Source organism: Lithobates pipiens, unplaced genomic scaffold (assembly GCF_037356315.1).
Source record: "Lithobates pipiens isolate NorthernLeopardFrog02 unplaced genomic scaffold, aLitPip1_a1.2 Scaffold_22, whole genome shotgun sequence".
Classification (NCBI taxonomy): Eukaryota; Metazoa; Chordata; class Amphibia; order Anura; family Ranidae; genus Lithobates; species Lithobates pipiens.
Window position 1 is genome coordinate 27075674 of NW_027507784.1, and position 25905 is coordinate 27101578.

Below are 25905 nucleotides of genomic sequence, written 5' to 3' on the forward strand. Positions count from 1 at the left end.
CTTAGACCAGGGATATGCAATTAGCGGACCTCCAGCTGTTGCAAAACTACAAGTCTCATCATGCCTCTGCCTCTGGGAGTCATGATTGTGGCTGTCAGATTCTTGCTATGCCTGATGGGAGTTGTAGTTCTGCAACAGCTGGAGGTCCACTAATTGCATATCACTGCCTTAGACTCTACTCAGCTGATATCCAGTATTTCATCCCCTTACGAGATCCTAACAAACCGTCTTGTTTGCCGCCCATACGGTCAAGACCATGTTGCGTGGTATTCACAGGCAATGACCCCAAATCAGTAACAAACGGCTACCCATCACCAGCACCATATTCCGAGACGTGTCTTTCATCCTGTCACATTCCCCTTTGGTTAAATTCAGCCTGTTCGTTCAAGCAGCCCTCTACCTGGCTTTCTACAGCTTCTTACGCCCCAGTGAATTCAGTTACCGTCCCAGTTGTAAAGTGTTACGTAGATGCCGCCTCACACGCCATCAGACTTGCTTCATCTTGCACTTCAGGGTGTCCAAAACACAATAGTCTGGTCCAGGGGTTGACATCAAACCTTTCCAAACTCTCAAAGCCTGGAGCCCCGTGTCCATTCTAAATCAATTTTTGGCTCACCATTTTGATCCCTCGCAGGACAGCCCATTACTACCATTCCCGATTAGTACCCCAGGCAGCAACCAGTTCATTAGTCACGTCAGGTTCATTTTGAGTAAATTAGGCCTGGACCCTGGCCATTTTCTTGGACATTCTTTTGCATTGGAGCAGCATCAGCAGCCTCACAAAACGGGGTCCCAGACCACGCGGTCAAATGATGGGCAGGCGGGAATCCACCTGCTTTACTCGATACATCCCCAATCCACAAGTGGAAATGTCATGAGTAGGGATGAGCCGAGCACCCCCCGGTTCGGTTCGCACCAGAACTTTCGAACGGACCCCGCGTTCGTTACGAATGTTAGAACCCCATTGAAGTCTATGGGACTCGAACGTTCGAAATGGAAAGTGCTAATTTTAATGGCTAATATGCAAGATACTGTCCTAAAAAGGGCTTGGGGACCTGGCTCCTGCCCCAGGGGACATGGGTCAATGACTGAATTGTTTTTAAAAATGACCGTTTTTGCGGGAGCACTGATTTTAATGACGATTAAAGTGAAAAAAAAAATTGAAATATTCCTTTAAATATGGTGCCTGGGGGGTGTCTGTAGTATGCCTGTGAAGTGCCACGTGTTTCCCGTGTTTAGAAGAGTCCCTGCACAAAATGACATTAAACGGAAATAACACCATTTAAAACTGCTTGCGGTTTTAATCTTATATGTGGTTCCTGCAATATGGTTGAAAATCATTGAGAAAAATGGCATGGGTAGCCCTCCCTGCCCATTACCAGCCTATTTGGGTCTTGTACGCATATTAAGGGGAACCCCGTACCCATATTAAAAAAAAGGAAATGCGTGTGGCCCCCAGGCCCTATATACTCAGAACAGCAGTATACAGGCGGTGCAAACAAGACAGGGACTGTGTAGGTTTGTTGTGTTAAGTTGAATTTGTTTGTAATTTTCAACTTGTACATTTTTAAAGTGTAGCTCCAGTCAAAAAAAATATTTTTAAGCTTTTTGGAAAACATAGGGAAGGGTTATCACCCCTGTATAATTTGTTTTGTCGTCCATCTTTTTTCATCTCACTTGCTGTTGTCTCCTTCCGTTTGCAAGTAGGAGATGTTTGTAAATTGGATGTTTGAAAGTAGGGGCCTGCCCTATATGCTCTGCAGAAATGGCGGAACAAGGTGTTGGTTTTGCCACAACATTGTAAGCCCTCAAAGTGACTCTTGGTGGGCGCTGGAGCGCCCTGCGGTGAACGATTATATCAAGAATTGTAATTACATGCCATTGTTGAACAGTGGTAGAAAAATTGACCTTTGGTGGTTGTGGTGCTGGTGCCACAACACTAGAAGTCCTCACCGTTACTCTGGGTGGGCACAGGAAGGGGCCCTCCTGTGAAATATTATATCAAGAATTGTAATTACATGTCCCTGTTAAACAGGGGCAGAAAAATTGGGCCTTAGGCACTGGTGCTGGTGCCACCACACTGCAACCTCTCCCATATAATCTAGTTTTATTGCAGGAATTAGCCCTGCTGCAAAGCATTGCATCAAAAATTGTACTTAAACGCCCCTGTTAAACAGGGGCAGAAAAATTGGGCTGCTGGCATCACCCAGAACCAAAAATGTTCTTCCAACATATCAGCGGAGGAGGAAGAGGATAGACAATCAACATAACAGGACAGTCACTCAGCATCAGCATAGGCAGTCTTGAAGGGATGTGGTATTTCAAAAAAAATTATTCGGTTACATCAGCTTCAGGTGCTTGGTAGCTGTGGGTGATCCAAGACTGATTCATCTTGATGAAGGTCAGTCGATCAACTGATTCGGTGGACAGGCGCACCCTGTGATCGGTAACAAAGCCACCAGCAGCACTGAAGGTGCGTTCCGAAAGAACGCTGGATGCAGGACAGGCCAGTAGCTCAATTGCATACTGTGCAAGCTCTGGCCAGTGATCCATCCTCAAGACCCAGTAAGCCAGAGGATTTTCGGTGGGAAAGGTGTCCAAGTCTGACCTTGCCCCTAGGTATTCCTGCACCATGTAAATTAGACGCTGGCGATGGGTGCTGGAACCAATCATACCTTGGGGCTGCCCACTAAAAAATTGTCTGAAAGCATCAGTCAGACGGCCACCTTCTCCACCGCTCCTTCTGACTGATGCCTCAGCAACACGTTGTCCAGGACCAGGAGTTTGTGACCTCCCAGTCTCTGGGAACGCGTTGCACAGACCTTTCTGCAAGGCCTCCCAGAGATGTCTCATCCTCTGCTCCTTCTGCGATGGCAAGATAAGGTCGGCAACCTTACCCTTGTACCGTGGATCAAGGACAGTGGCCAGCCAGTAATGGTCCCTCTCCTTGATCCGAAGAATACGAGGATCCTTCCGCAGGCTCTGCAGGATCAGGGAGGCCATGCAGCGTAGGTTAGCTGAGGCATTCGGTCCGGAGTCCTCTGGGTCACTAAGGACAACATGATCCGCAGCTACCTCCTCCCAGCCACGTACAAGTCCACGTGTTTCTTGGGACTGTAAATCATCCCTACAAGACTGCTGCTGCTGATGCTGAGTGCCAGCCTCCACCTCCATGCTGACACAATCATCCTCCTCCTCCTCTTCCTCACCCTCTTCCTGTGTGATGGGTGGCACAGCAGGAACACTGTCTGGATAAAGGGGGCCTTGAGAGGCAAGGAAGTCCTCCTCTTCCTGCCTCTGTTCTGCCTCAAGTGCCCTGTCCATTATTCCACGCAGCGTATGCTCCAAGAGGTGGACAAGAGGTACAGTGTCACTGATGCATGAACTGTCACTGCTCACCATCCTTGTGGCCTCCTCAAACGGTGACAGGACAGTGCATGCATCCCTGATCATGCCCCACTGGCGTGGTGAGAAAAAACCAAGCTCCCCTGACCCTGTCCTGGTGCCGTAGTCGCACAGGTACTCATTGATGGCCCTCTGCTGCGTGTGCAGCCGCTGCAGCATGGCCAATGTTGAGTTCCATCTGGTGGGCATGTCACATATAAGGCGGTTCTTGGGCAGGTTCAACTCCTTTTGGAGCTCAGCCAGCCGAGCACAGGCATTAAATGATCGGCGGAAATGCACACAGACTTTCCTGGCCTGCTTCAGGACATCATGTAAGCCGGGGTACCTGCCCAAGAACCGCTGCACCACCAGGTTAAGGACGTGAGCTACACAGGGCACATGGATCAGTTGTCCCTGTCGGAGGGCGGAGAGGAGGTTGGTGCCATTGTCGCAAACCACCATTCCTGGCTTAAGCTGGCGTGGCGTCAACCACCTCTCGGCCTGCCCCTGCAGAGCTGACAAAACATCCGCCCCAGTGTGGCTCCTGTCCCCCAAACAAACCAGCGCAAGCACGGCATGGCATCGTTTTGCCTGCGTACTTGCGTAGCCCCTGGAACGCCTACGGAGCACCGCTGGTTCTGAGGACAGAGCACTGGAAGAGGCCATGGATGAAGAAGAAGAGGAGGGGGTGGAGGAGAGAGGTGTGTCACAACCAATAGTAGCATTTTGGAGGCGTGGTGGCGGAACAACCTCCAACACTACTGCACCTTGTTCTGCATCCTTCCCAGCTGCCAGAAGAGTGACCCAATGGGCCGTGAAAGACAGGTAACGTCCCTGTCCATGCCTGCTGGACCATGAGTCAGAGGTAATATGCACCTTACCGCTGACCGCCCTGTCCAGCGAGGCAAGGACATTGCCTTCCACATGCCGGTAGAGAGCCGGAATCGCCTTCCGTGAAAAAAAGTGGCGTTTGGGGACCTGCCACTGAGGAACCGCACATTGTACAAACTCACGGAAGGGGGCCGAGTCTACCAACTGAAAAGGCAGCAGTTGAAGTGCTAGCAATTTAGCCAAGCTAGCATTCAACCGCTGGGCATGTGGATGGCTGGGAGTAAACTTCTTCCGCCGGTCCAGCAGCTGGGGCAGGGACATTTGCCTGCTATAATCGGATGTGGATGTACCACTAGCAGAGTTCCCGGAAGCACTTGGCTGTGACACACCTAATTCTACACCTTCATTCCTCTCAGAGCAGGTTTCAGAGAGGACTGAAGGTCTAGTGGGGTTGGAGATGCCAGCTGATGAGGAGCAAGGAGAGGTCCGCTTTGTTCTTTGGTGTGGGTCTTTGAGGTACGCTTGCCAGCGAGCTGCATGGCAGGTCAACATATGTCTGGTCAAGCATGTGGTGCCCAAGCGGCTGATGTTTTGGCCACGTGAGATACGCTTGAGACATATGTTGCAAATAGCAGCGGTGCGATCTGATGCACTCGTCTCAAAAAAGGCCCACACCAAAGAACTTTTAGAATAACGCGCAGAGGAAGCGCTCTGCGCAGGCGGAGCTCTGCGGTGTGATTCAGTCGGTGTGCTGCCCCTAAGCTGGCCCCCGGAGGGCATCCTGCCTCATTGGACATGTGCCTCCTCCTCCTCCTCCCTCCTTCCAGGCACCCACGTGGAGTCAGTGCCCTCATCATCCCCTCCCTCTTCATCGCTGTAGCAAACCTGGCAGTATGCTGCAGCTTGTGGAACATGACTGCCAGATTGCTGTGCTTCTTGAGCATCCTCTCTCTCTGCGCTCACGCTACTGCCTTCCTCTAGCTGAGTGTCATCATCAGAGCCCACCAAACACTGGGCATCCTCCTGGAGCATGTACCCAACACTGTGCTCAAAGAGTTCAGGAGACTCCTCAGGAGGACGTGGTGGGTCTAGGGAAGGAGTCACTGATGATGACATTGAGAGGAGGGAAGATGATGCGTTGGCAGCTGCTTTGCTACTACCCTGAGACTGGGTGAGAGAGGATGAGGAGGATGAAGAGGGCTTGGTCATCCACTCTACCAAGTCGTTAAAATGTTGCGGTTCAACATGTCCAGCTGCAGAAAAGAAGGACAAGCATGTCCCATGGCCACGTGCTGATGACAATGCACCGCGTCCACGACCAGCACTGTTGTCTCTAGACACAGAGCCTGCTTGCCCTCTTTTATCGGCTCGCGCCTGTCTGCCTCTCCTTGCTGGCCTTCCAGACATGGTAATAGCCTGAAGGGAGTTGGGTAAAACAGTAGTTGGGTAGTTTATATTGTGCTGGAGGCACACAACACCCACTAACTCCTGCAGATGCCTTTTTTATAAAACAGCAGAGTTAAAGGGGTATATACAGATGTATACTGTGCTGTGCTGGAAGCACACACAACTTCCAATAACTCCTGCAGATGGCAATTGGGCCCAAATAGAGAACAGCTATGTAGGTGGATTATAGCGGTATGTACTGGGTACAGAGCACGCAGACAGCACGCACTATCTCCTGATACTACTGACTGCAAGCGCTATTATTAAAGATGGACCACTAGCTATATAGGTGAGGTGAATATCACGGTGTATACTGCGGTCAGGGCACGCAGACAATAACCAGAAAACAGCAGAGTTAAAGGGGTATATACAGATGTATACTGTGCTGTGCTGTGCTGGAAGCACACACAACTTCCAATAACTCTTGCAGATGACAATTGGGCCCAAATAGAGAACAGCTATGTAGGTGGATTATAGCGGTATGTACTGGGTACAGAGCACGCAGACAGCACGCAATCTCCTGGCACTACTGACTGCAAGCTCTATTATTAAAGCTAGATCACTAGCTATATAGGTGAGGTGAATATAGTGGTGTATACTGTGGTCAGGGCACAGACAGTAACCACTACACAAAAGCAAGATAGGAAATCAGCCAAAAACGATTGGTGTGTAACTGTGTTGAAGGTACACAGAACACCCACTGCTTCAGATGCTAACACACTACACGAGGCCGCCTGAAAGGCGGCCTTATATAGTGTGGGGCGTGCACTACACAGCCTGAGCTATGATTGGCCACAGGCAGGATGCCTGTGGCCAACCATGGCTCTCCTCGCTGCTGGCACTGCGATTGGCCAAGCATGCGGGGTCACAGTGCATGCTTGGCCAATCATGAGCCAGCAATGCACTGCGCCATCGCAGTGCATTGTGGGCCACTCGAATTTTGACGCGAACGGCCCAAACGTTCGGAATTCGGCGAACGGCCGAACGGCCAATGTTTGAGTCGAACGTACGTTCGACTCCAACACGAAGCTCATCCCTAGTCATGAGCCTTCAGCAACTTTGCCCTGTAGTGTCTTGTTGTACATCAATTAATAATTACCTCCCTAACCAAGTCTTTTGCGGCCTTCTCTTGGCATATCGCCCAGCAGACCAGGGCTCACCGCCCAGCTCACCAGGGCTTACCTTACAGCAGACCAAGGGCACACTTCAGGTCTATTTTATGTTGTTAGTCTTGTGACGTGTTTATGTGTTCTTTCATATCTCTTAGAGTGGAGGGCTCCGAATATAAATATATATATATATCTTGACTTATGTCAATCCTCAATAGGTTTATGGTCGACCATTTTGTGACCTGGAAGAGACAGAACATCCTGTCTAGGGTACAAGCCACCTAGAGCCATGTCTCAAGCTGGCAGCGAAGACCTCACTGCCCCTCTGTCACCTTCCCCAGTGTCAGTGAGTGGCAGCGTGCAGTCCCTCAGGGGACGGAGCATCCCCAAGCTGACGGCAGAACTAAGGTACAGGGGTGTGCCTTTCCCCGCCACAGCCAGGAAGGCAGAGCTTTTCAGGCTCCTCTTCCCCCCCCCCCCCCGCTAGCCACAGCTGGGCCCAGTGCCCAACAGGCTTCTCTCCAATCAATTTCCGCTGCCATATCCCAACTCCACACCATGGTGTCATCTTTGGCAAACAGTCACGGACGTCCAGGCCAGAGTGGCGCTCTTAGAGGCTCACCGGGCCGCGACTATCCCTGACCCAACCGCAGTTCAGGTTCTAACACCACTTCCGACAGGTACCACAGGGACAAGTCCCGTTATCTGCCCAGCACATTTAGTTCCAGCCAGCATAAGGAAGGACATCTTGGATGGCAAGGACATCAACCTTGCCTCCCTACTCATTTCTGTCAACGACCTGGCAGAAAACACAGCCTATACCTGGGGAGATGTCTCAGTGGTCCTCAAGGCCAAATACACTAGGCTCAACCGGAAGTTGTCTGTCCCAGAGTTTGCGCTAGCCTTTGGGATGCTGAGGGATTTCATATGCTCGGCCTTCCCTAGCAGAAGGGAAGAGCTGGACTTGTATCTCCACACCGTGCTGGACCTGGGCTACAAATACAGAGGGTTTTCGTTCTACAATTACCATCATTCCTTCTCCGCAAAGGCAGCTGCCAGGCTGGTGCAATTTCAGACAGCCACGGATTGGAGCCTCATGGAGTTGTTCTGTCATCATTTTGCCAGCTTGCGCTCACCGCTGTTCGCGATCTGCCAGTCCTCCACCCACACCGCCACGCCAACGCAGCAGTCAGTCGCCCCTTTGAGTTCCCCTCTACATCCAGTACAGTTCAAGGCCCATCGGCCCCAGTACAGAAGCCCCAGGTAGATAAGTTCAGGCACTCTGTTCGGACTATAGGAGGAGCAGTCATCTGCAACAACTATAACTATGGCTGTAATTTTAGCCAACGCCGCCTGCTTCACGTCTGTGTCATATGCCACAGGGCGCATCCAAGAAATCTGTGTGAGGTCAAACAAAAGAACTCAAGAATAAGCAGGATAGATGTCCTGTGGTTGGGATTCTATCTCACCTCACACCCTACTCCCTCACTAGCCACCTTCCTCATCCAAAGATTTACTGCAGGCTTTCATACCGGCCTCATCTCCCTGCCCCACACAACCTATTAGTGCAGGAATCTCTGCTCAGCGGCAAACGATGAGCAGGCCATAGACTAGTTGCTACAAGCTGAACTAGAGGGAGGCTTGGTAATAGGTCCCTTTGTGCAGCCCCCTTTCAACACCTGGAGAGTTTGACTTTATTAGAGAACTTGCCCCTGACAAGCCCAATAAGGCTGTTTAGTGTACGACCTGTCTGCGCCTCATTCTTCCCACGTTCCCAGCCTGAATTCCCTGATCCCCCTCCAAAGAGTTCTCCTTGAAGTACGCTTCAGTTGACATAGCAATCCAGGCCATCCTTCAAGCAGGCACAGGCACCTGACTATCCAAGGCTGATCTCAGATGCCTTTAAGCTTTTGTCTATCCACTCATCTCTCTGGTGCTGGCACTGTATTAAATGGAGAGACGTGTACTATTTCGCTACCAAGCTGACATTTGGCTCTAAGAGCAGCCCCTGGCTCTTCAACATGTTTGCACAAGCTCTCACCTGGATTCTATTACACAAAGCTCAGTGTCAGGAAGTTATCCATTACCTGGACAAATTCTTGTTAATAGAGCAGCCCAGTGTGTCACCAAGAGACCCACATTAGGTCAGTTCTCCAAGAGTTCACCCATACGAGAGGGCGTATGAAAAAAACCCAGCTCCAGACGCTATTGGGCATGTTTAATTTTGCGCCTATTGGTCTATCTCTCACAGGCACAAGACCCCCATCAGATCCTCAGCCTGGACACAGGCTATAGCAGACTTATCAATGTGGGAGGAGTTCCTTTCCACCTGGAATGGCATATCTATGTTCATACAGTCTATCTCGCCCCTGTCACCGCAGGTGGTGACAGATGCTGCAGCCTCCACAGGCTTTGCTGCAATTTTTGGCCACCATTGGTTTGATAGACCCTGGTCATCACAGATACTTTTAATCCCCGTAATAAATGCAGGTCCAAGTCACTCTCGGTGATGTCCTTCTTACGGAGGCTGGTACAGCTGTCTCTGCAGCATCAGTTTAATTTTCGCTGTACATTCATCCCAGGTAAATACAACCTTGCAGCAGACGCACTCTCACGCCTTAATTTCATCTCCTTCTTCCGGCAGGTTCCAGAAGCCGATCAGGTGTCAGCCCCTATCCCGGACGGTCTCAGCTGACCCTGAACTAGAGCAGCATCTGCATGGAGCCACCCAGCTCATTAACCAGTCTCCGTCCCATAACACACTCAAAGCCTACCGTATAGGGATGGCCGAACGGTTCGCCCGGCGGTCGTTTCGCGGCAAATTTCGGCTGTTCGCCGTCCGCCCAATCGGCGGACTATTGCCGCCATTCACCCGGCGGACTTCCGTGTTTACTGCGTAAAAGAACTTTGACCTATGATGACAAATCCATCATGGGGTCCAGGACAGCCAATTGAGACATTACAGCACATGGACACTTGGACATTCCCCCTAACTTATAAATAGACCCGATCCGGCTGCCATTTTACATTCTTTCTTCTGTCACTATAGGGAGAGGTTGCTGTGTGGAGCAGGGAGAGACTGCAGTGACCCAAATCGCTAGCTATTTGGTCCACAAAAGTTCTTTTCAGGACTGGTATAGGTGTTAGGTATAGTTCAGGATATAGGTTTGAGGCACTGCTGTGCTACTGATTTTTGCAGCAGCCTGTCTTTTGTCAGTGTAGAGAGAGGGACAGGACGCTGTGTGCTGCAGGGACAGTCAGTTTAATCATTAGCTGTTACTATTAGGTCCACAAGAGTGCTATTCAAGTTATTGTTCCAGCAGCCTCTGTTTTGTCAGTTTAAATAGGGACAGGCAGGAAGCTGTGTGTGAGGCAGTGAGGGACAGTCAGTTTAATCAGTAGCTGTTACTATTAGGTCCACAAAGGTTCTTTTCAGGACTGGTATGGTAATAGGCTTGTACACGTATAATATTCTTTCTTCCAAATATAGAAAGAATATTATAATTGACTGCTGCACTTCTGCTGCAGTAGTCCTTTATCAGTATAGGGACTGAGGTACAGTCTGCTAATCATTCACAACCTACTTGTTCCACAAAGGTCCTTATAAGGACTGGTAAGGTCCAGGGTACTACAGTACATAGGGTTGAGTGAGGTACAGTCTGCTATTCTGTAAGGACTGGTATAGGTCCACAATATATAGGGTTGAGGTGCACTACTGCTGACTGCTGCCCTATACTGCAGCAGTCCTTTATCAGTATAGGGACTAAGAGTTTTGTCACAGGGTCATTTAAAAAATGACAGGCAGAGGAAGAGGCAGGCCCTTCCGCAGGGGTGGTAGGGGTAGGGCAGGAGCAACAGGCTTGAGCCAAAGTGGGAAGTTGCAGAAAGTGCGTTCAATTACTTTAAAGGACGCACCAGACTTGGTTGAGTGGCTCACTCAGCCTTACTCTTCTGCACCCTCCTCATTCTCTCAATCTGCACCCTCTTCTTCACTCTCTGCTATGTGCACCCCCAAAGACACTACCACCAACAACACCACCACCACCACCACCACCACATACCTTCCGCTTGAGTCACAGGAATTATTTTCCGATCCATATCAAGACATTTCTGATGCGCAGCCACTCTTGGCATTGGATCAGGAAGAGGAGGTAGCAACAACCGCCACTCAGCAGTCTGACGACAGTACCCAGATCAGCCCAAGGAGGAGGTTGGTCCCCGGTGTTGCTGCCTACTCAGAGATCTCTACTTATAGCGGTGGGGAAGGTGATGTTGATGATGACGTGTCTAGTGATGTCACGTGGGTGCCCACAAGAGAGGAAGAGGAGGGGAGTTCAGAGGGAGATATGGACCAGCAGATAGGGAGGAGAAGCAGGAATAACTTGCATTGCACAGGAGGGACAAAGCAGACTGCAAATGTATCAGGAGCGAGTCATCGACCATGTACGGTCACATCTGGTGCTCCCAGGATGCCGGCACATGGCTCCGCAGTGTGGGCTTTTTTTAACGTGTCCGCTGCTGACAATAGCGTCGCCATCTGCAATCTTTGCAGTCAACGCATTACTCGCGGTAAGCCCAACACTCACCTAGGGATGACCGCCTTAAGAAGGCACATGAGCAGCCATCACCGAGCCCAGTGGGAGCAACGGAACACACAAAGCCACACTCCAGGCTCTCACCGCCCAGCCTCGTCTTCTACTTCTCCTTCTCCTTTCTCTTCACAATTGTCCTCCACTCCACCTTCCATCACGCCAAGCTCACGTTTTTCTGCAGAAAGGCAGGCTTCCGTGGGCCTAAGGTTCGAGCGTGGCCATTGGAACACCACAATGGAACACCACAATGGAAGGTCCCAGGCAGGAAGTATTTCTCAGAGAAGGGCATCCCAGAGCTATATGGCCATGTTCAGCGGCAAGTGAATGTATCTCTGGCACACAGTGTCGGTGCCAAGATACATCTGACCACCGGCACGTGGTCTAGCAAACACGGGCAGGGAAGGTATATCACTTTTACTGCCCACTGGGTGAACTTTCTGACAGCCGTCAAGCATGTAACCCGTGGCACCCGTGTAGATTTGGTTTTACCGCCACGGATTGCATGCAGGCCTGGCTCTTCTTCTTCTTCTCCTCCTCCTCCTCCATCCTCCTCCCTCTCCTCCTTGGCTGACTCCTCCTTTTCCGCTCCTAGCGTCTCTTCCTCTGCTCCGCCCAAGCTCCCCAGAACCTATTCGACATGCCAGGTGAGACGTTGCCATGCCATGCTGCGTCTGTTGTGCCTGGAAGCCAAGAGCCACACTGGCCGGCACTCCTTTCAGCTTTGTGTTCACAGGCAGATCAGTGGCTAACACCTCTCAATTTGACAGTTGGTAAAGTGGTGTGTGACAATGGTGCCAATCTGCTTAGCGCATTGAAACAGGGCAAAATGACGCACGTGCCATGCATGGCACACGTCTTAAACTTGGTCGTGCAGCGATTCGTTGTCAAATACCCTGGGGTCCAGGACATCTTGCGGCAGGCAAGGAAAATCTCGGCCCATTTCAGAAGATCTTACATGGTCATGGCTCGCCTTGCTGACATTCAGCGGCGACACAATCTGCCGGTCAGACGTCTTATTTGTGATTGCCCGACGCGATGGAACTCAACCTTCTATATGCTTGATAGGCTGCTCCAGCAGAAACGTGCAGTTAACGTCTACCTGTATGAACTCTGTGGCAGAACAGGTTCTGGGGAGCTGGGGGTTTTTTTTTTCACCGCTCCAGTGGCTGCTCATGTGCGACGCATGCAGACTTCTGCACCCATTTGAGGAGATCACCAAACTGGTCAGTCGCAGCCATGGCGCCATCAGTGACATTGTACCTTATGCCTTCTTTATGTAGCATGCATTGCGTTGTGTCATTGATCAAGCTGTGGAGGAGCAGGGGCGGGAAGATGAAGAAGTCGCAATGCTGGATGAATTCCCAGGGGGGGCTACTCTATCTGATACAAGTGAACAACAGGAGTCTGAAGAGGAGTCAGAGGAGGATGGTGCCAGGGCGGATGAGGAGGAGCAAGAAGAGCATGCTTTAAACCTTTCTGGGATCCCTGTTGTGCGTGGATGAGGAGAGGAGAATGAAGAGGACGACATTATCTTGGATGATGAGCAGGAGCCAGGCCACCACACCGCTTCCAGTTTAGTGCAAATGGGGGGGGGGGCCTTCATGCTCCAGTGTTTTAATAGGGACCCCCGTATAAAAAGCATAAGGGTCAAGGACCAGTACTGGGTGGCAACGTACTTAGACCCCCGGTACAAACACAAAATGGCGGAAATGTTACCGCCGTCACAGAGGGCTGTCAGGAGGGAGCACTTACAGGCCTTGCTTCGAGAAATGCTGCATTCTGCTTTTGCGTGCGCTGGCAGAGGAGCAATTCCCACTCCCAGAGAAGGGGTTGCGGGTACCAATCCAACAGCGCCTGCAAGAAGAGGCCGGTTTGAAGATGTGTTGCTGACTTCGGATATGAGGTCATTCTTTCAGCCGACCCATCGACAGGTGTCATCCGGATCCAGCATCAGGGAACGCCTAGACCGTCAGGTGTCCGACTACATCGGGTTAACGGCCGATGTGGACGCTCTGAGGAGTGATGAACCCCTGGACTACTGGGTGGGCAGGCTTGACCTCTGGCCAGAGCTTGCTCAATTTGCAATCGAACTGTTGGCTTGCCCCTCGTCCAATGTCCTGTCTGAAAGGCCGTTCAGTGCAGCAAGGGGGATCGTGACCGATAAGCTTTCTCGCCTAGCTCACGACAGTGTTAACTACCTCACATTTCTAAAAATGAATGAGGCATGGATCTCGGAGGAATTAAACACATGTGACCAGTAGACCATGTATATGTCTATAAACGATTTTTTTTAATCGAGCACACAGACCTTCTTTCTTCATTTGGCTCACTTCCTTGTCCAAAAAAAGCACACCGTACTATATGCCCGTACCCTCCTGTTTGAAGAGGTTGAGCAGTGTCATATTTCTACTGGGGCTGCTTATTATGAGGGGCTCCCACCATCCCTGTGCTGTGCTGACTTCCTCCTGGGGCTGCTTATTATGAGGGGCTCCCACCATCCCTGTGCTGACTTCCTCCTGGGGCTGTACCTCTGCTGTGCATATTATGAGGGGCTCCCACCATCCCTGTGCTATGCTCATTATGAGGGGCTCCCACCATCCCTGTGCTATGCTGAATTCCTCCTGGGGCTGCTTACGGTGCTGGTGTCAGTGCATTATATCACGGTGCTGGTGTCAGTGCTTTGTCAGGCTGCTGATGTCAGTGCTCTCTATCACGGTGCAGATGTCATTGCTGTATGTCATGCTGCTGGTGATCATCTCCTGCACCCTCTTCTTTGCCTACCCTTGCCTTCATGCGCTCCACAGTCCTGAATTGTCATAACAATTTCACATATAAAAAAAGAATGCTTGTAGTTGTCGATCCCAGATTCACCTCATACATGTGTTATGTCATTGGCCATGTGGTGGGACTATGTTTGCACAGCTTTTAATTATTTTGTGGTTGCAAATTTGACCTGTAGGTTTGCAAAGTTCGCCTCCCATTGAAGTCAATGGGGCCTGCCGCGAACGTTACGGTTTGCGAACTATCGTCCGCGTACGCGAAACGTCCCATCGGAAGTTCGTCCATCACTACTACCGTATAGCTTGGGACATGTTTAACAAGTTCCTAGCTACCTGCTCAGCGGGAACACCAACAGACGCCAGGCACATACAGGCCTTTGTCTCATATTGCCATAGTCAGTTGGCCCTATCCTACAACACTATCCAGGTATACTGTACTTAGCCAGCATACAGCACTTTCTGGTGCTTCGAGATCCCGCAAAACCATTCGTGTTCACGTCCCATGCGATCCGAGCCATCCTGCGTGTCATCCAGAAGCAGCAGCCAGTAGTTAAAGCCAAACGTCTTCCTATTACAAGTACCATCTTTAGAGATATGTTTGCTATGCTTGCAGTTCCCCATTTGGTGTTCTCCCCATCCTGGTCGTACAAGCAGCCATCTACCTGGCCTACTATGAGTTCTTGCGGCCTAGCGAGTTCACCTATAACAACTCAGCTGGTCAAGATGTCACTTGGTTCGCTATCAAGACCATTTCGTTCTTCACCTCATGGTATCCAAAACCCAGCAGGCAGGCTCCAGATAGACATCCATCTCTATAAGACTGACAATGCCTGGTGTCCAATTACCGTGCTTAGTCATCTACTCTCACTCCTGCCTGAACAGCCAGACTCTAGTCCCCTTCTATCCTTTCTGGTCAAACCTTTGAGTGCCTGCCAGTTCATGAAACACTTGAGGATTCTCCTTTTCGTAACTTACACCTCAAACCCAGTGAGTACTCCGGCCACTCTTTCCGTATCGGAGCATCTCAGCATGGGTTCCCGGATCACGTCATTAGGAGACTAGGCAGGTGGAAGTCGGCCTGCTTCGCCCGGTATATCCTTAATCCTCAGACTGGAAATGAATAAAGAACTTTTACCAACACCTAAATGTTTTTCCCCCTTGTTTTGGTATACCGTCCATTAGACCAGGGCACACTTCAGGTCCATTTCATATTGTTAATCTTATGGTTAGTTTGTCTTGTTCGGATACGTATCGGCCATAGAGCTTCAACCATAAGTAGGAAGGCCAGTATGGTGGCCCGAATTTATGGGAGAAGACCGGGGGGTATTTAACCAGCCCGCTCGCCTGTGGTCTTTGTCGGGTTCCTGTGCGCAATACCCACCCTCCCATACCCTTCTTAGGGCATTGCTCAAATAATTTCTCTTCATGAATATTCATTTCTAATCTTGAGTATGCCCCCTTATTTTGGTATATCATCCATTAGACCAGAGCACACTTCAGGTCTATTTCATATTGTAAATCTTATGGTAAGTTTGTCTTGTTTGGATACGTATCGGCCATAGGGCTTCAACCATAAATATATATAATGTATATAAAAATGTGAGAACGTAATACAGATTGAGCAAAATCAACAGACCCACTCTCATTTGTGATTGATTTCAGGGAACCCAAAGTGTCCTCCTCAGCCGTGCCTCACCTTTGTATTTAGGAGAGATAAAATGACTCTAATGTGATCAGAGTGCTTGTTATACCCACCTCCACGTGCATCGCGCTTGTGTGCTTGGCGACTGCGAGAGGCCATCTCACCTTCCTGTTTAAGTGAAATCTGTGAGGAAATAGATACAGAAGAATCAAATTCCATATCATCATCATCATAATCATCCATTTATCCTTCCATCTCTCCATCTCCATCAGATACTTTACCATTTTCTCAGCTGGTCTGTATGAGAATTCACTCTGCCCATGGTTAGTATTCCATTTGTAAGCATATACACACAACTATAACAATTTAGATGTCAACACACAACGCTAAAGATCCCTACAATTACTGCACTGCTCTCCCAATGCTTACTCTCCCATTCACATGTAGAGAACAATTGCAGTTTTGGAAATCACCTATCCTATGCTTTACACAGCACTGTCCATTCTGATTCTTCTACTCACAAAGTAACCACCATCTTTCCAAATAACATTAATTCTACCTGTATGTGGGGAGGTGCAGCATGGCTTGCTGTATCTTACTGTGGCCCAGTGGACTGTTTTTTCCGGTTCTGTACCTTCTTGATATCCTGTGGACTGTTTCCTCTTTGCCATGCCAAATTACCACCCTGAGGTCAAGGCAGCATTAAGAGTATCATGGGCCTTGTGCTGAGGATTTTGATGGGCCATTTTATGAAAATAAATAAAATGAAAACTTTTTTTTTTTTGTTAAAGTAAAATAAATATTTTAAACAAACCACTCATTCACACTGTATGGGCAAGAAAACCCATGTGAGCCCTTCATTTTCTAAATTATTTATTACATTTTTGAATTATTTTCTTAATTTATTATTATTTGTTTACTTTTTTGGGAGAATGGAGCAGTGAAAGGTGTCAGTACTGCATACACAAGGGGGCCCAGAGCAGGGGGAATCTAATGGACAGTCTGGGGTGATCAGTATGGGGGAGGCGCAAATACAAGCACCGATCTCCCTCTAGAGGAGGTGGAGTGGCTTTCAGCTGATTCATGGAGAGCCATAGAGGGAGGCTGTCATGGTGATGGTGCTTGTGATTGCCCGCCACACTCATCACCCCCGACTTTCAGATTCCTCCTGCTGCAGGAGGTACAAGGAGCGTCTCATGCAGTGCAGTATTCAAATGGTCAATCCGTCCCTGCTGGGCCTATATTAAGGTAGGGGCCCGGAGCTGTAGCTCCAATAGCCCCTACGTTAATCTGGCCCTGCCTGAGGTACATTCTCACCTTGCCGTGCCAACATAGGACAGGAGGGGTCAGGGACTCGCGCTTAGGATTGCTGGTGGCCCAGGGCCACCAGTGGGATGGTCTGGGTGCTGGGTGGCTTGTCTTGAGGTTCCGTGTTGGAAGGGTCTTTTGAGCCTGTGCAGGATCCACGGAGGGAGAAGGGCAGGATGTGCAGGCAGAGAGGCAGCTGGGCAATGGAAGGCAGAAGATCAATCCTGGATGCCCGACCTCAGTCTGGGGTCCTCACAGGCACAGGTAGCATACAGGGCTGGCAGCATGGACAAAAACTGGGACTGTTTCTCCCAGCTCGTGTAGATATACCTGAGCTGGGGCATGATCTTTTCAGTCAGGCAATCTGATGCTGAGGGGGTTGGGCAACAGGCTCTGCCCCCTCCTGTGCAGCCGCACTAGACGCAGCTGAAGGAAAGTGTTTTTTTTTTTTTTTCATTCTTAAGCAAGGCACAGAGTGGGAAGAAGAGGTCATTGTACCCACCAGGCCCTGGAACTTTGGGAGGTACAGCGCTCCAAACTTAGCTCTGAGGAAGAGGTGACTCCCGTCGAAATGTGTTCGTTTTTTGGACCTTTCATCTCAAAGTGGGCTCTCGTGGGCAGATCATGTTGAATGGAGCACTATGTGGACTGTTTTTTGTTTGAACTCATTATTTGTTTGCGAGTATATTTTTATACACTTTTTAACTGCTTCCCGACCAGTGGCAGGTGAGTTCCCCTGGGCGAGTCGTCGTAGCTGTACGCCGGCTGGTTTAAAACCACTAGGGGGCGTGCACATGAAGACTGATCCGACGCGCGTGCCCGGAGGTCGCAATGTCCGCCGGGGCCCAATGGTTGGCTCCACCCAGAGACAGGACGGAGGTCTGTCAAAGTAAATAGACAGATCTCCCTTATGTCAGAGGTGAGAAGATTAATAAATTGCTAATGCTTAGGAACAACAATCAGTCTCCTACTCCAGGAAATCCCATCCCCCACAGTTAGAAACACTCCCTAGGACACACATTTAACCCCTTGATTGCCCCCTAGTTTTAACCCTTTCCCTGCCAGTGACCTTTGCACAGTAATCAGTGACTATTTTTAGCTCTGATTGCTGTATAAATGTCAATGGTCCCAAAACAGTGTCAAAAGTGTCTGATTTGTCCGCTGCAATGTCGCTGTCCTGAAAAAAAATCGCAGACAGCCGCTATTAGTAGTAAAAAAAAGAAATGCCATAAATCTGTCCCCTTTTTTGTAGATGCTATAACTTTTGCACAAACCAATCAATATACGCTTATTGTGATTTATTTTTAACAAAAATATGTAGACGAATACATATCGGCCTAAATTAAGGAAGAAATGTGTTTTAAAAAAAGAAATTGGGGATATATATATATTTATTTTTTTTCAAAATAGTTGCTCTTTTTTTGTTTATAGCGCAAAAGATTAAAATCGCAGAGGTGATCAAACACCACCAAAAGAAAGCTCTTTTGGTAAGAAAAAAAAAGGATGTCAATTTTGTTATACTGAAAAAATACAGAAAGCTGCGCCAACCTGAAATTAATCTCTAAAAAAGAAATCGAGTTATATATAATTGACATAAGAAAAATAGATGTAATCTAAACACCCCAAATGGATAAACATCAAAAAATGAATAAAATGGCAATTATAAAAAATTTGTTCATAAAAAGTTCATGAATGAGTCCATATAATCAGCAATTGTAGTCTTAAATGGAGACACCTCAGTGATTGAACACACTCAAATGCGCACAAGTGCCCGTCACCATATAGTGGGTGCGCTTACCAGAAGGTACTTAAGTTGGAGCGTTATAATTAAATCATTGATCACGCCAAAATAATCCTCCTTTATAATGGATCAGCTCACCGCATTACAACAGCATTCTTACGAGAGTATTTTATTCCATGATCCCAGAAATAGTACTCAATGGCTTCAGACGTTGTCACCCATCTTACAGCAGCACATGAGGAGAGCATAGAGTGTTCTGCAGTCACTTCCTGTTTGTGCTGCTGTAAGATGGGTGACAACGTCTGAAGCCATTGAGTACTATTTCTGGGATCATGGAATAAAATACTCTCGTAAGAATGCTGTTGTAATGCGGTGAGCTGATCCATTATAAGGAGGATTATTTTGACGTGATCAACGATTTAATTATAACGCTCCAACTTGAGTACCTTCTGGTAAGCGCACCCACTATATGGTGACGGGCACTTGTGCGCATTTGAGTGTGTTCAATCACTGAGGTGTCTCCATTTAAGACTACAATTGCTGATTATATGGACTCATTCATGAACTTTTTATGAACAAATTTTTTATAATTGCCATTTTATTCATTTTTTGATGTTTATCCATTTGGGGTGTTTAGATTACATCTATTTTTCTTATGTCACTTATATATAACTCGATTTCTTTTTTAGATTTTTTTTAGAGGTTAATTTCAGGTTGGCGCAGCTTTCTGTATTTTTTCATTGTTATTGGGTGTTTGTATCACATTTATTGCTGCTGCCTATATTATAGATTGTTAGTTCGTTTTTCACTGTTTTACCTAAGCGCAGTTTATTTTTTCCTTCTTCATTTTGTTATACTACCTGTTAAATGTTATTCTTAATACAGAATAGAGAGAATTGCTGAAAATTTCACATTGTGGTCACAAGAAAAACATTTGATCTGGAGAGAAATTATTCTGATAATCTTCGTCTTTGCCCCTCTTCACACAGAATGAATGGACATGCAGTTTCCTAGGATGAATAGCTCTGTATATTTATTATAAATAAAAATTATATAATAGAACTCTCATCCATACTGACAGATTCCAGTTTTGTCTGTTTTCAGGATTATAAAGTCTGGAAATTCTCAGTTTTTTTTATTCTGCAGACTTTTCATCACATCCGATCGCACTGAGCTGATTTACTAAAGGAGGAAAACCTGTTCTCATTCACAGAGAATGTTCTCTTTTCAATAGAAATTTTCACTGATCTTGGTGAAAGAGGTGACGCTGTGCACACTTCAATCATCCAATCATGTGTGAGCAAACATTCTTTCTTTTTTTTTCTCTGCACATGATTGGATGTTCTCTACAACAAGAGCAATTTTGTTTCATTCCATTCAGTAAGATTTCCTAAACATCACACTATGATCTGATACAATAATAATAATAAAAATAATAGCAACAATAATACCAATAAACAGAAGTAATGATTTATATTATATTCCACTACAGAAATATTCCCATAGATAAGACATGATCAGAATAGGAAGGATGGTTATAATTACCTGGACTGTGATCAGAGGACGGAGATCTTCTGTCTTCTATCACTACAATTGCAGTCAGCTTTATATAGGATTCTGAATTGGATGGGGAAGAGGAGGGGGAGGAGGAGGAGGGGGGGGGGAGGAGTGGAGGGTGGAGAGGAGGGGGCTTTTCCCCTAAATATGAAGGATTTCCGAGAAGCACATAGATATGTTACTTCCACTTTCACTTTCATCCTTGTATTGTCTCCCTTTTTATATTGTAAAGGACTGTGTAAACTGTTGACGCTATATAAATCCTGTATAATAATAATAATCCCTGTCATCTGTTCTTATTCTGTATGTATGGACTCTGCACAGTACCACTTCTCTTGTCCTGTATGCCGGGTGTATTTCTCAGTATCTGTTCTTATTCTGTATGGGATGGGCAAATGGTTCAGGCCGAGCATAAATTCGGGGCGAACTTTGGTTGTTCGGATGTTCTGCGAACAATATGCTGTGTAGGGCCGGGCTCTTGAAATGTTTTTGTCAATTTAAATAAGATCATAGTTGGGTTTTAGGGTTAATTGTAGTAAATTATGGTCTCAGTATCAGTTTGGCTGGACTGTATTGTGTTCTGCCTGGCAATAGGTGTGGGTGTCACCTTTGACAGGCATTGGAACGCAGTCTGGTTGGACGCATTGGGTGCCAATCTTTCTCGGAACCAGTCAGTGGGTGCTTTGTCTCGCTGTGTATTCTGGGAAATGGTACTTAAGGTACTGAGGTCACGTAGTTCGAGATTCCGGTCCAGAATTATGTTCTGACTCCATGGTCCTGGTCCTCCTGACCAGCCCCCAGGGCCCTGCATGGCCTGGGGTGCAGATCCATCCATTTCCGAGTCTCGGGGCTGGCTAGCCCGAGGCACAGTAACTGGAAGGAGGGTTCCAAGGTGGTCCGGTGCCGTCTCGGTTTTGGAGAGGCCCAGCAACTGAAAACGCAACCAGAGGAGGACACTTCAGAAGAAGGCCTGATGGATGGAGAGTGTGATGAGTCTGAAGCATTATGGGTGGAACTGCATTTAGATGGGTGTAGTTCAAAGTTAATCATTGGAGCTTGTTATAGACCACCCAATGTTAATGAGGAGGTGGAGACTCAGCTCCTTGCACAGATGGAAAGGGCTGCAAGGGCTGGGACAGTGATAATAATGGGGGATTTTAACTACCCAGAAATTGACTGGAGTAATGGCACTGCTGGGACAGTTAAAGGGCAAAAAATGATAAACCTATTACAGGATAATTTTATGGTCCAGTTTATTGAGGCCCCAACTAGGAATGAAGCTCTGTTGGACCTGGTAATCTCAAACCATGCAGAGCTTATTACTAATGTCCAGATAAAGGAACACCTGGGTAGCAGTGATCATAACATGATTTCCTTTGATGTTAGTGCTAAACAAGAAATACATACGGGTAAGATAAAAACACTTAACTTCAAGAGAGCAAATTTTCCAAGGATGAGGGCTGCTCTCCAGGACTTAGACTGGGAGAGAATATTTGCTTCAATGGGCACAGAACAGAAATGGGAATTCTTCAAAAAGACTGTTTGGGACCTCACTGCAAAGTATATTCCCATGGGCAATAAGTTTAAAAGGCTAAAAACAAAACCTATGTGGCTCACAGCCAAAGTTAAAAAAGCTATAAACTATAAGAGAAGAGCTTTTAAAAAATATAAAAATGAAGGATCACTAGTGACATTTAAATGTTACAAAGAATTTAACAGAATATGTAAAAAGGAAATCAAGGATGCAAAAATTCAAAACGAACGACAGATTGCAAAAGATAGTAGGACAAACCCCAAAAAATTCTTCAAATATATTAATAGTAAAAAGGTCAAGTCTGAGCATGTAGGCCCTTTACAAAATAATCTAGAGTGTGTGACTGGGGACAAAGAGAAGGCTAATTTATTAAATACTTTCTTCAGCTCTGTGTACACAAAAGAGCATGGGGGAGCTCATGTCCATAATGGGGGTGGTAGTGACACAGCCCCAAATGATCCACAATGGCTCAAAAGTAATATGGTCCAACAATATTTAGACAGAATAAAGGTGGATAAAGCACCTGGCCCTGATGGCATCCACCCACGGATCCTAAAAGAATTGAGCTCTGTAATTTCAGAGCCATTGTATCTAATTTTTAGGGACTCATTAATGACCTGAATAGTCCCACTGGATTGGCGCAGGGCGAACATGGTGCCTATATTTAAAAAGGGATCAAAGTCTTTACCAAGTAACTATAGACCTGTTAGCTTAACTTCTATAGCTGGGAAGATACTGGAGCGTTTAATAAAAGACCACATCGACGAGTTCTTGCTGAACAAAAACACTTTAAGCAACAGACAACATGGATTCATGAAAGACAGAAGTTGTCAGACAAATCTGATTTCTTTTTATGAGGAGGTAAGTAAAACCTTGGACAGAGGGGTGGCGGTGGACGTGATATATTTGGATTTTGCAAAAGCTTTCGATACAGTTCCCCACACACGGCTCATGTGTAAGGTAAAGTCTACAGGTTTGGAAATATCAGTTTGTAAATGGATAGAAAATTGGCTAAAAGACAGAATTCAGAGAGTCGTGGTTAATGATTCTTACTCTGAATGGTCTAAGGTTATCAGTGGTGTACCCCAAGGTTCAGTGCTGGGACCCTTACTTTTTAACATCTTTATAAATGATATTGGGTCTGGGATCAAAAGTAACATTTCTGTCTTTGCAGATGACACCAAGATATGCAGTGGAATAACGTCCTTACAGGATGTCTCCAATTTACAAGCCGACCTCCAATACACTGTCTAATTGGGCGACTATGTGGCGGATGAGGTTTAATGTTGATAAATGTAAAGTTATGCACTTGGGGGGCTAAGAATATGCATCATACATGCTAGGGGGAGTACAACTGGGGGGATCCATAGTGGAGAAGGATCTGGGGGTTTTGGTAGATCATAAGCTCAATAATAACATGCAATGCCAAGCTGCTGTTTCCAAAGCGAGCAAAGTCCTTTCTTGTATAAGAGAGGTATGGACTCCAGAGAGAGATATTATTTTGCCCCTGTTCAAATCATTAGTAAGACCTCACCTGGAATATGCAGTTCAGTTTTGGGCACCAGTTCTCAAAAAGGATATCGGGGAACTGGAGAAAGTGCAGAGAAGGGCAACCAAACTGGTAAGAGGCATGGAGCAACTCAGCTATGAGGAGAGATTAGAGGAACTGAATTTATTCACTCTTGAGAAGAGGAGAATAAGGGGGGATATGATCAACATGTTCAAATATATTAGGGGTCCATATAGTGAACTTGGTGTTGAGTTGTTCTCTGTACGGTCAACCCAGAGGACAAGGGGACACTCTTTACGTCTAGAGGAAAAGAGATTTCATCTTCAAGTACAGAAAGGTTTCTTCACAGTTAGAGCTGTGAAAATGTGGAATAGACTCCCGCCAGAGGTGGTTCTGGCCAGCTCAGTAGATTGCTTTAAGAAAGGCCTGGATACTTTCCTGAATGTACAGAATATAACTGGGTACTAACATAGGTAAAGTTGATCCAGGGAAAATCTGATCGCCTCTTGGGGGATCAGGAAGGAATTTTTTTCCCCTGCTGTAGCAAATTGGAGCATGCTCTGCTGGGGGGGGTTTCGCCTTCCTCTGGATAAATTGTGGGCATAAAATTAGGTATTTGGATTGTACGATTATTTTTTATTTTATTTGTTTTTAAGGTTGAACTGGATGGACTTGTGTCTTTTTTTCAACCTGACTAACTATGTAACTATGTAAGGCCACGCACAAGGCTGGCTGCTCAGCAAGAGCCTGGAAGCTAAGCTGGAAAGTACACCAGGTGAATCCACACTCATATGGTTTTGCCAGACCGGCTGCAAGATACTGGTGCCATATGAGAGTTCTCTAATTTCATCCTTCAGTTACAACCAAGTCTGTAAGAGAAGCTTTTCATTCTAAAGTTCTACAACCAAGTCTGTGGCAGAGACTTTGCTTTATCTGAATCGCCTGTCGGTTGCTAAATTCACCAAATCTATCGGGGTCTATCTGATAGTTGTAATATCCAGTTGCGAATGGCTATTCATTGGATTGTATAGAGAGAGACATTAAAGTGTCAGCAGTTCCAAGAGTACCTGAGCTTTCCTACCCATACCCTCTATTTCCTACTGAGAGACTGGAGTTTTGTTCAAGTTTTGCAAATAAATATCCCTAAAGTGGATCCAGTGTCAGTCTCTGCTGTTCAATGGGCCATCTACCTCAGGAAACCCCTAGATGCACACGAGGCCAAGAAGGTAACGGTAAACCCAAAAATAATAAGCCGCTCCTTCGGGGGTTAGTGCTACAGCTGTTTTCAGGGCAAATTCAAAAGCCACTAGAACACCGTTAAAGTCTATGGGACACGAACATGAATAATCAAAAGTGCTCATTTTAAAGGCGGCCCCGCCCTCAGTTATATAAGAACTGTCACAGAGAAGAAGCGTCACACGATGGGAGCCTCCTATGGAGGCGGGTCAGTTACGGATTTATTTATTTTTTTATAGCCTTTTTTTTCTTATAGCCTATAAGTTGCTTATCGCTGCCATTAGCAGTAAAAACAAAAGTAACAAAAATGTCATGAAAATATCCCGTAGTTTGTAGATGCTATAACGTCTGCACAAACCAATCAATATACGCTTATTGGGATTTTTTTTACCAAGCAGAATACATATTGGACTAAAATGATGAAGAAATTCGATTTAAAAAAAAAAAAAATATTGGGAATGTTTTATAGCAGAAAAGTAAAAAAAAAATAGTTTTTTTCAAAGTTGTCGCTCTTTTTTTTGTTAATAGCGCAAAAAATACAAACCAGTGGTGATCAAATACCACTAAAAGAAAGCTCTATTTGGGGGAAAAAAGGGACATACACTTTAATTGGGTACAGTGTCGCACGACTACCATATTTCAGTTAAAATAACACAGTGCCGTATCACAAAAAATGGGCCTGGTCACGAAGGGGGTAAAACCTTCCCGGGCTGAAGTGATAACCACTGACCAGGCTATTTTTTTGCGATATGGCACAGCGTAACTTTACCTTACAATTGCGCGGCCGTGTGACGTTGTACTCAAACAAAACTGATGTCCTTTTTTTCCCACAACTAGAGCTTTCTTTTGGTGATATTTGATCATCTCTGTAGTTTTTACTTTTTGCGCTATAAACAAAAAAAATAGCAACAATTTTGAAAAAAAAAAAACATTTTTTTACTTTTTGTTATAGATATCCAAAAAAATAAATAAAAATGTCTTCATCAGTTTAGGCCACAATGTATTCTTCTACATACATTTTTGGTAATAAAAATCATAATAGGATGATTGGTTTGCGCAAAAGTTATAGCGTCTACAAAATGAGGGATAGATTTATGGATTTTTTTTTTTTTTTCGGTGATCAGCGATTTTTAGCAGGACTGCGACATTGAGGCGGACAGATTGGACTTTTTTGGGACCAGTGACAATATTACAGTAGAAAAGACAAGAAGTGCGCCAAACTAAGTGTAGTATAT

General features: G+C 46.6%; 1 protein-coding gene across 1 annotated transcript in view; it reads right to left on the reverse strand.

Annotated features, from left to right (window-relative positions):
- LOC143925636 (guanylate-binding protein 3-like) overlaps window positions 1-20453 on the reverse strand; it is a 211294-nt gene extending 190841 nt beyond the window's left edge. The window contains exons 1-2 of the mRNA XM_077450102.1: window positions 20379-20453; window positions 15898-15967 (exon numbers count right to left, since the gene is read on the reverse strand). Coding sequence (XP_077306228.1) covers window positions 15898-15943 — 46 coding nt within the window. The 5' untranslated portion in view covers window positions 15944-15967; window positions 20379-20453. The remainder of the gene's footprint in view (window positions 1-15897; window positions 15968-20378) is intronic.
- Between the last annotated feature and the right edge of the window lie 5452 nt (window positions 20454-25905).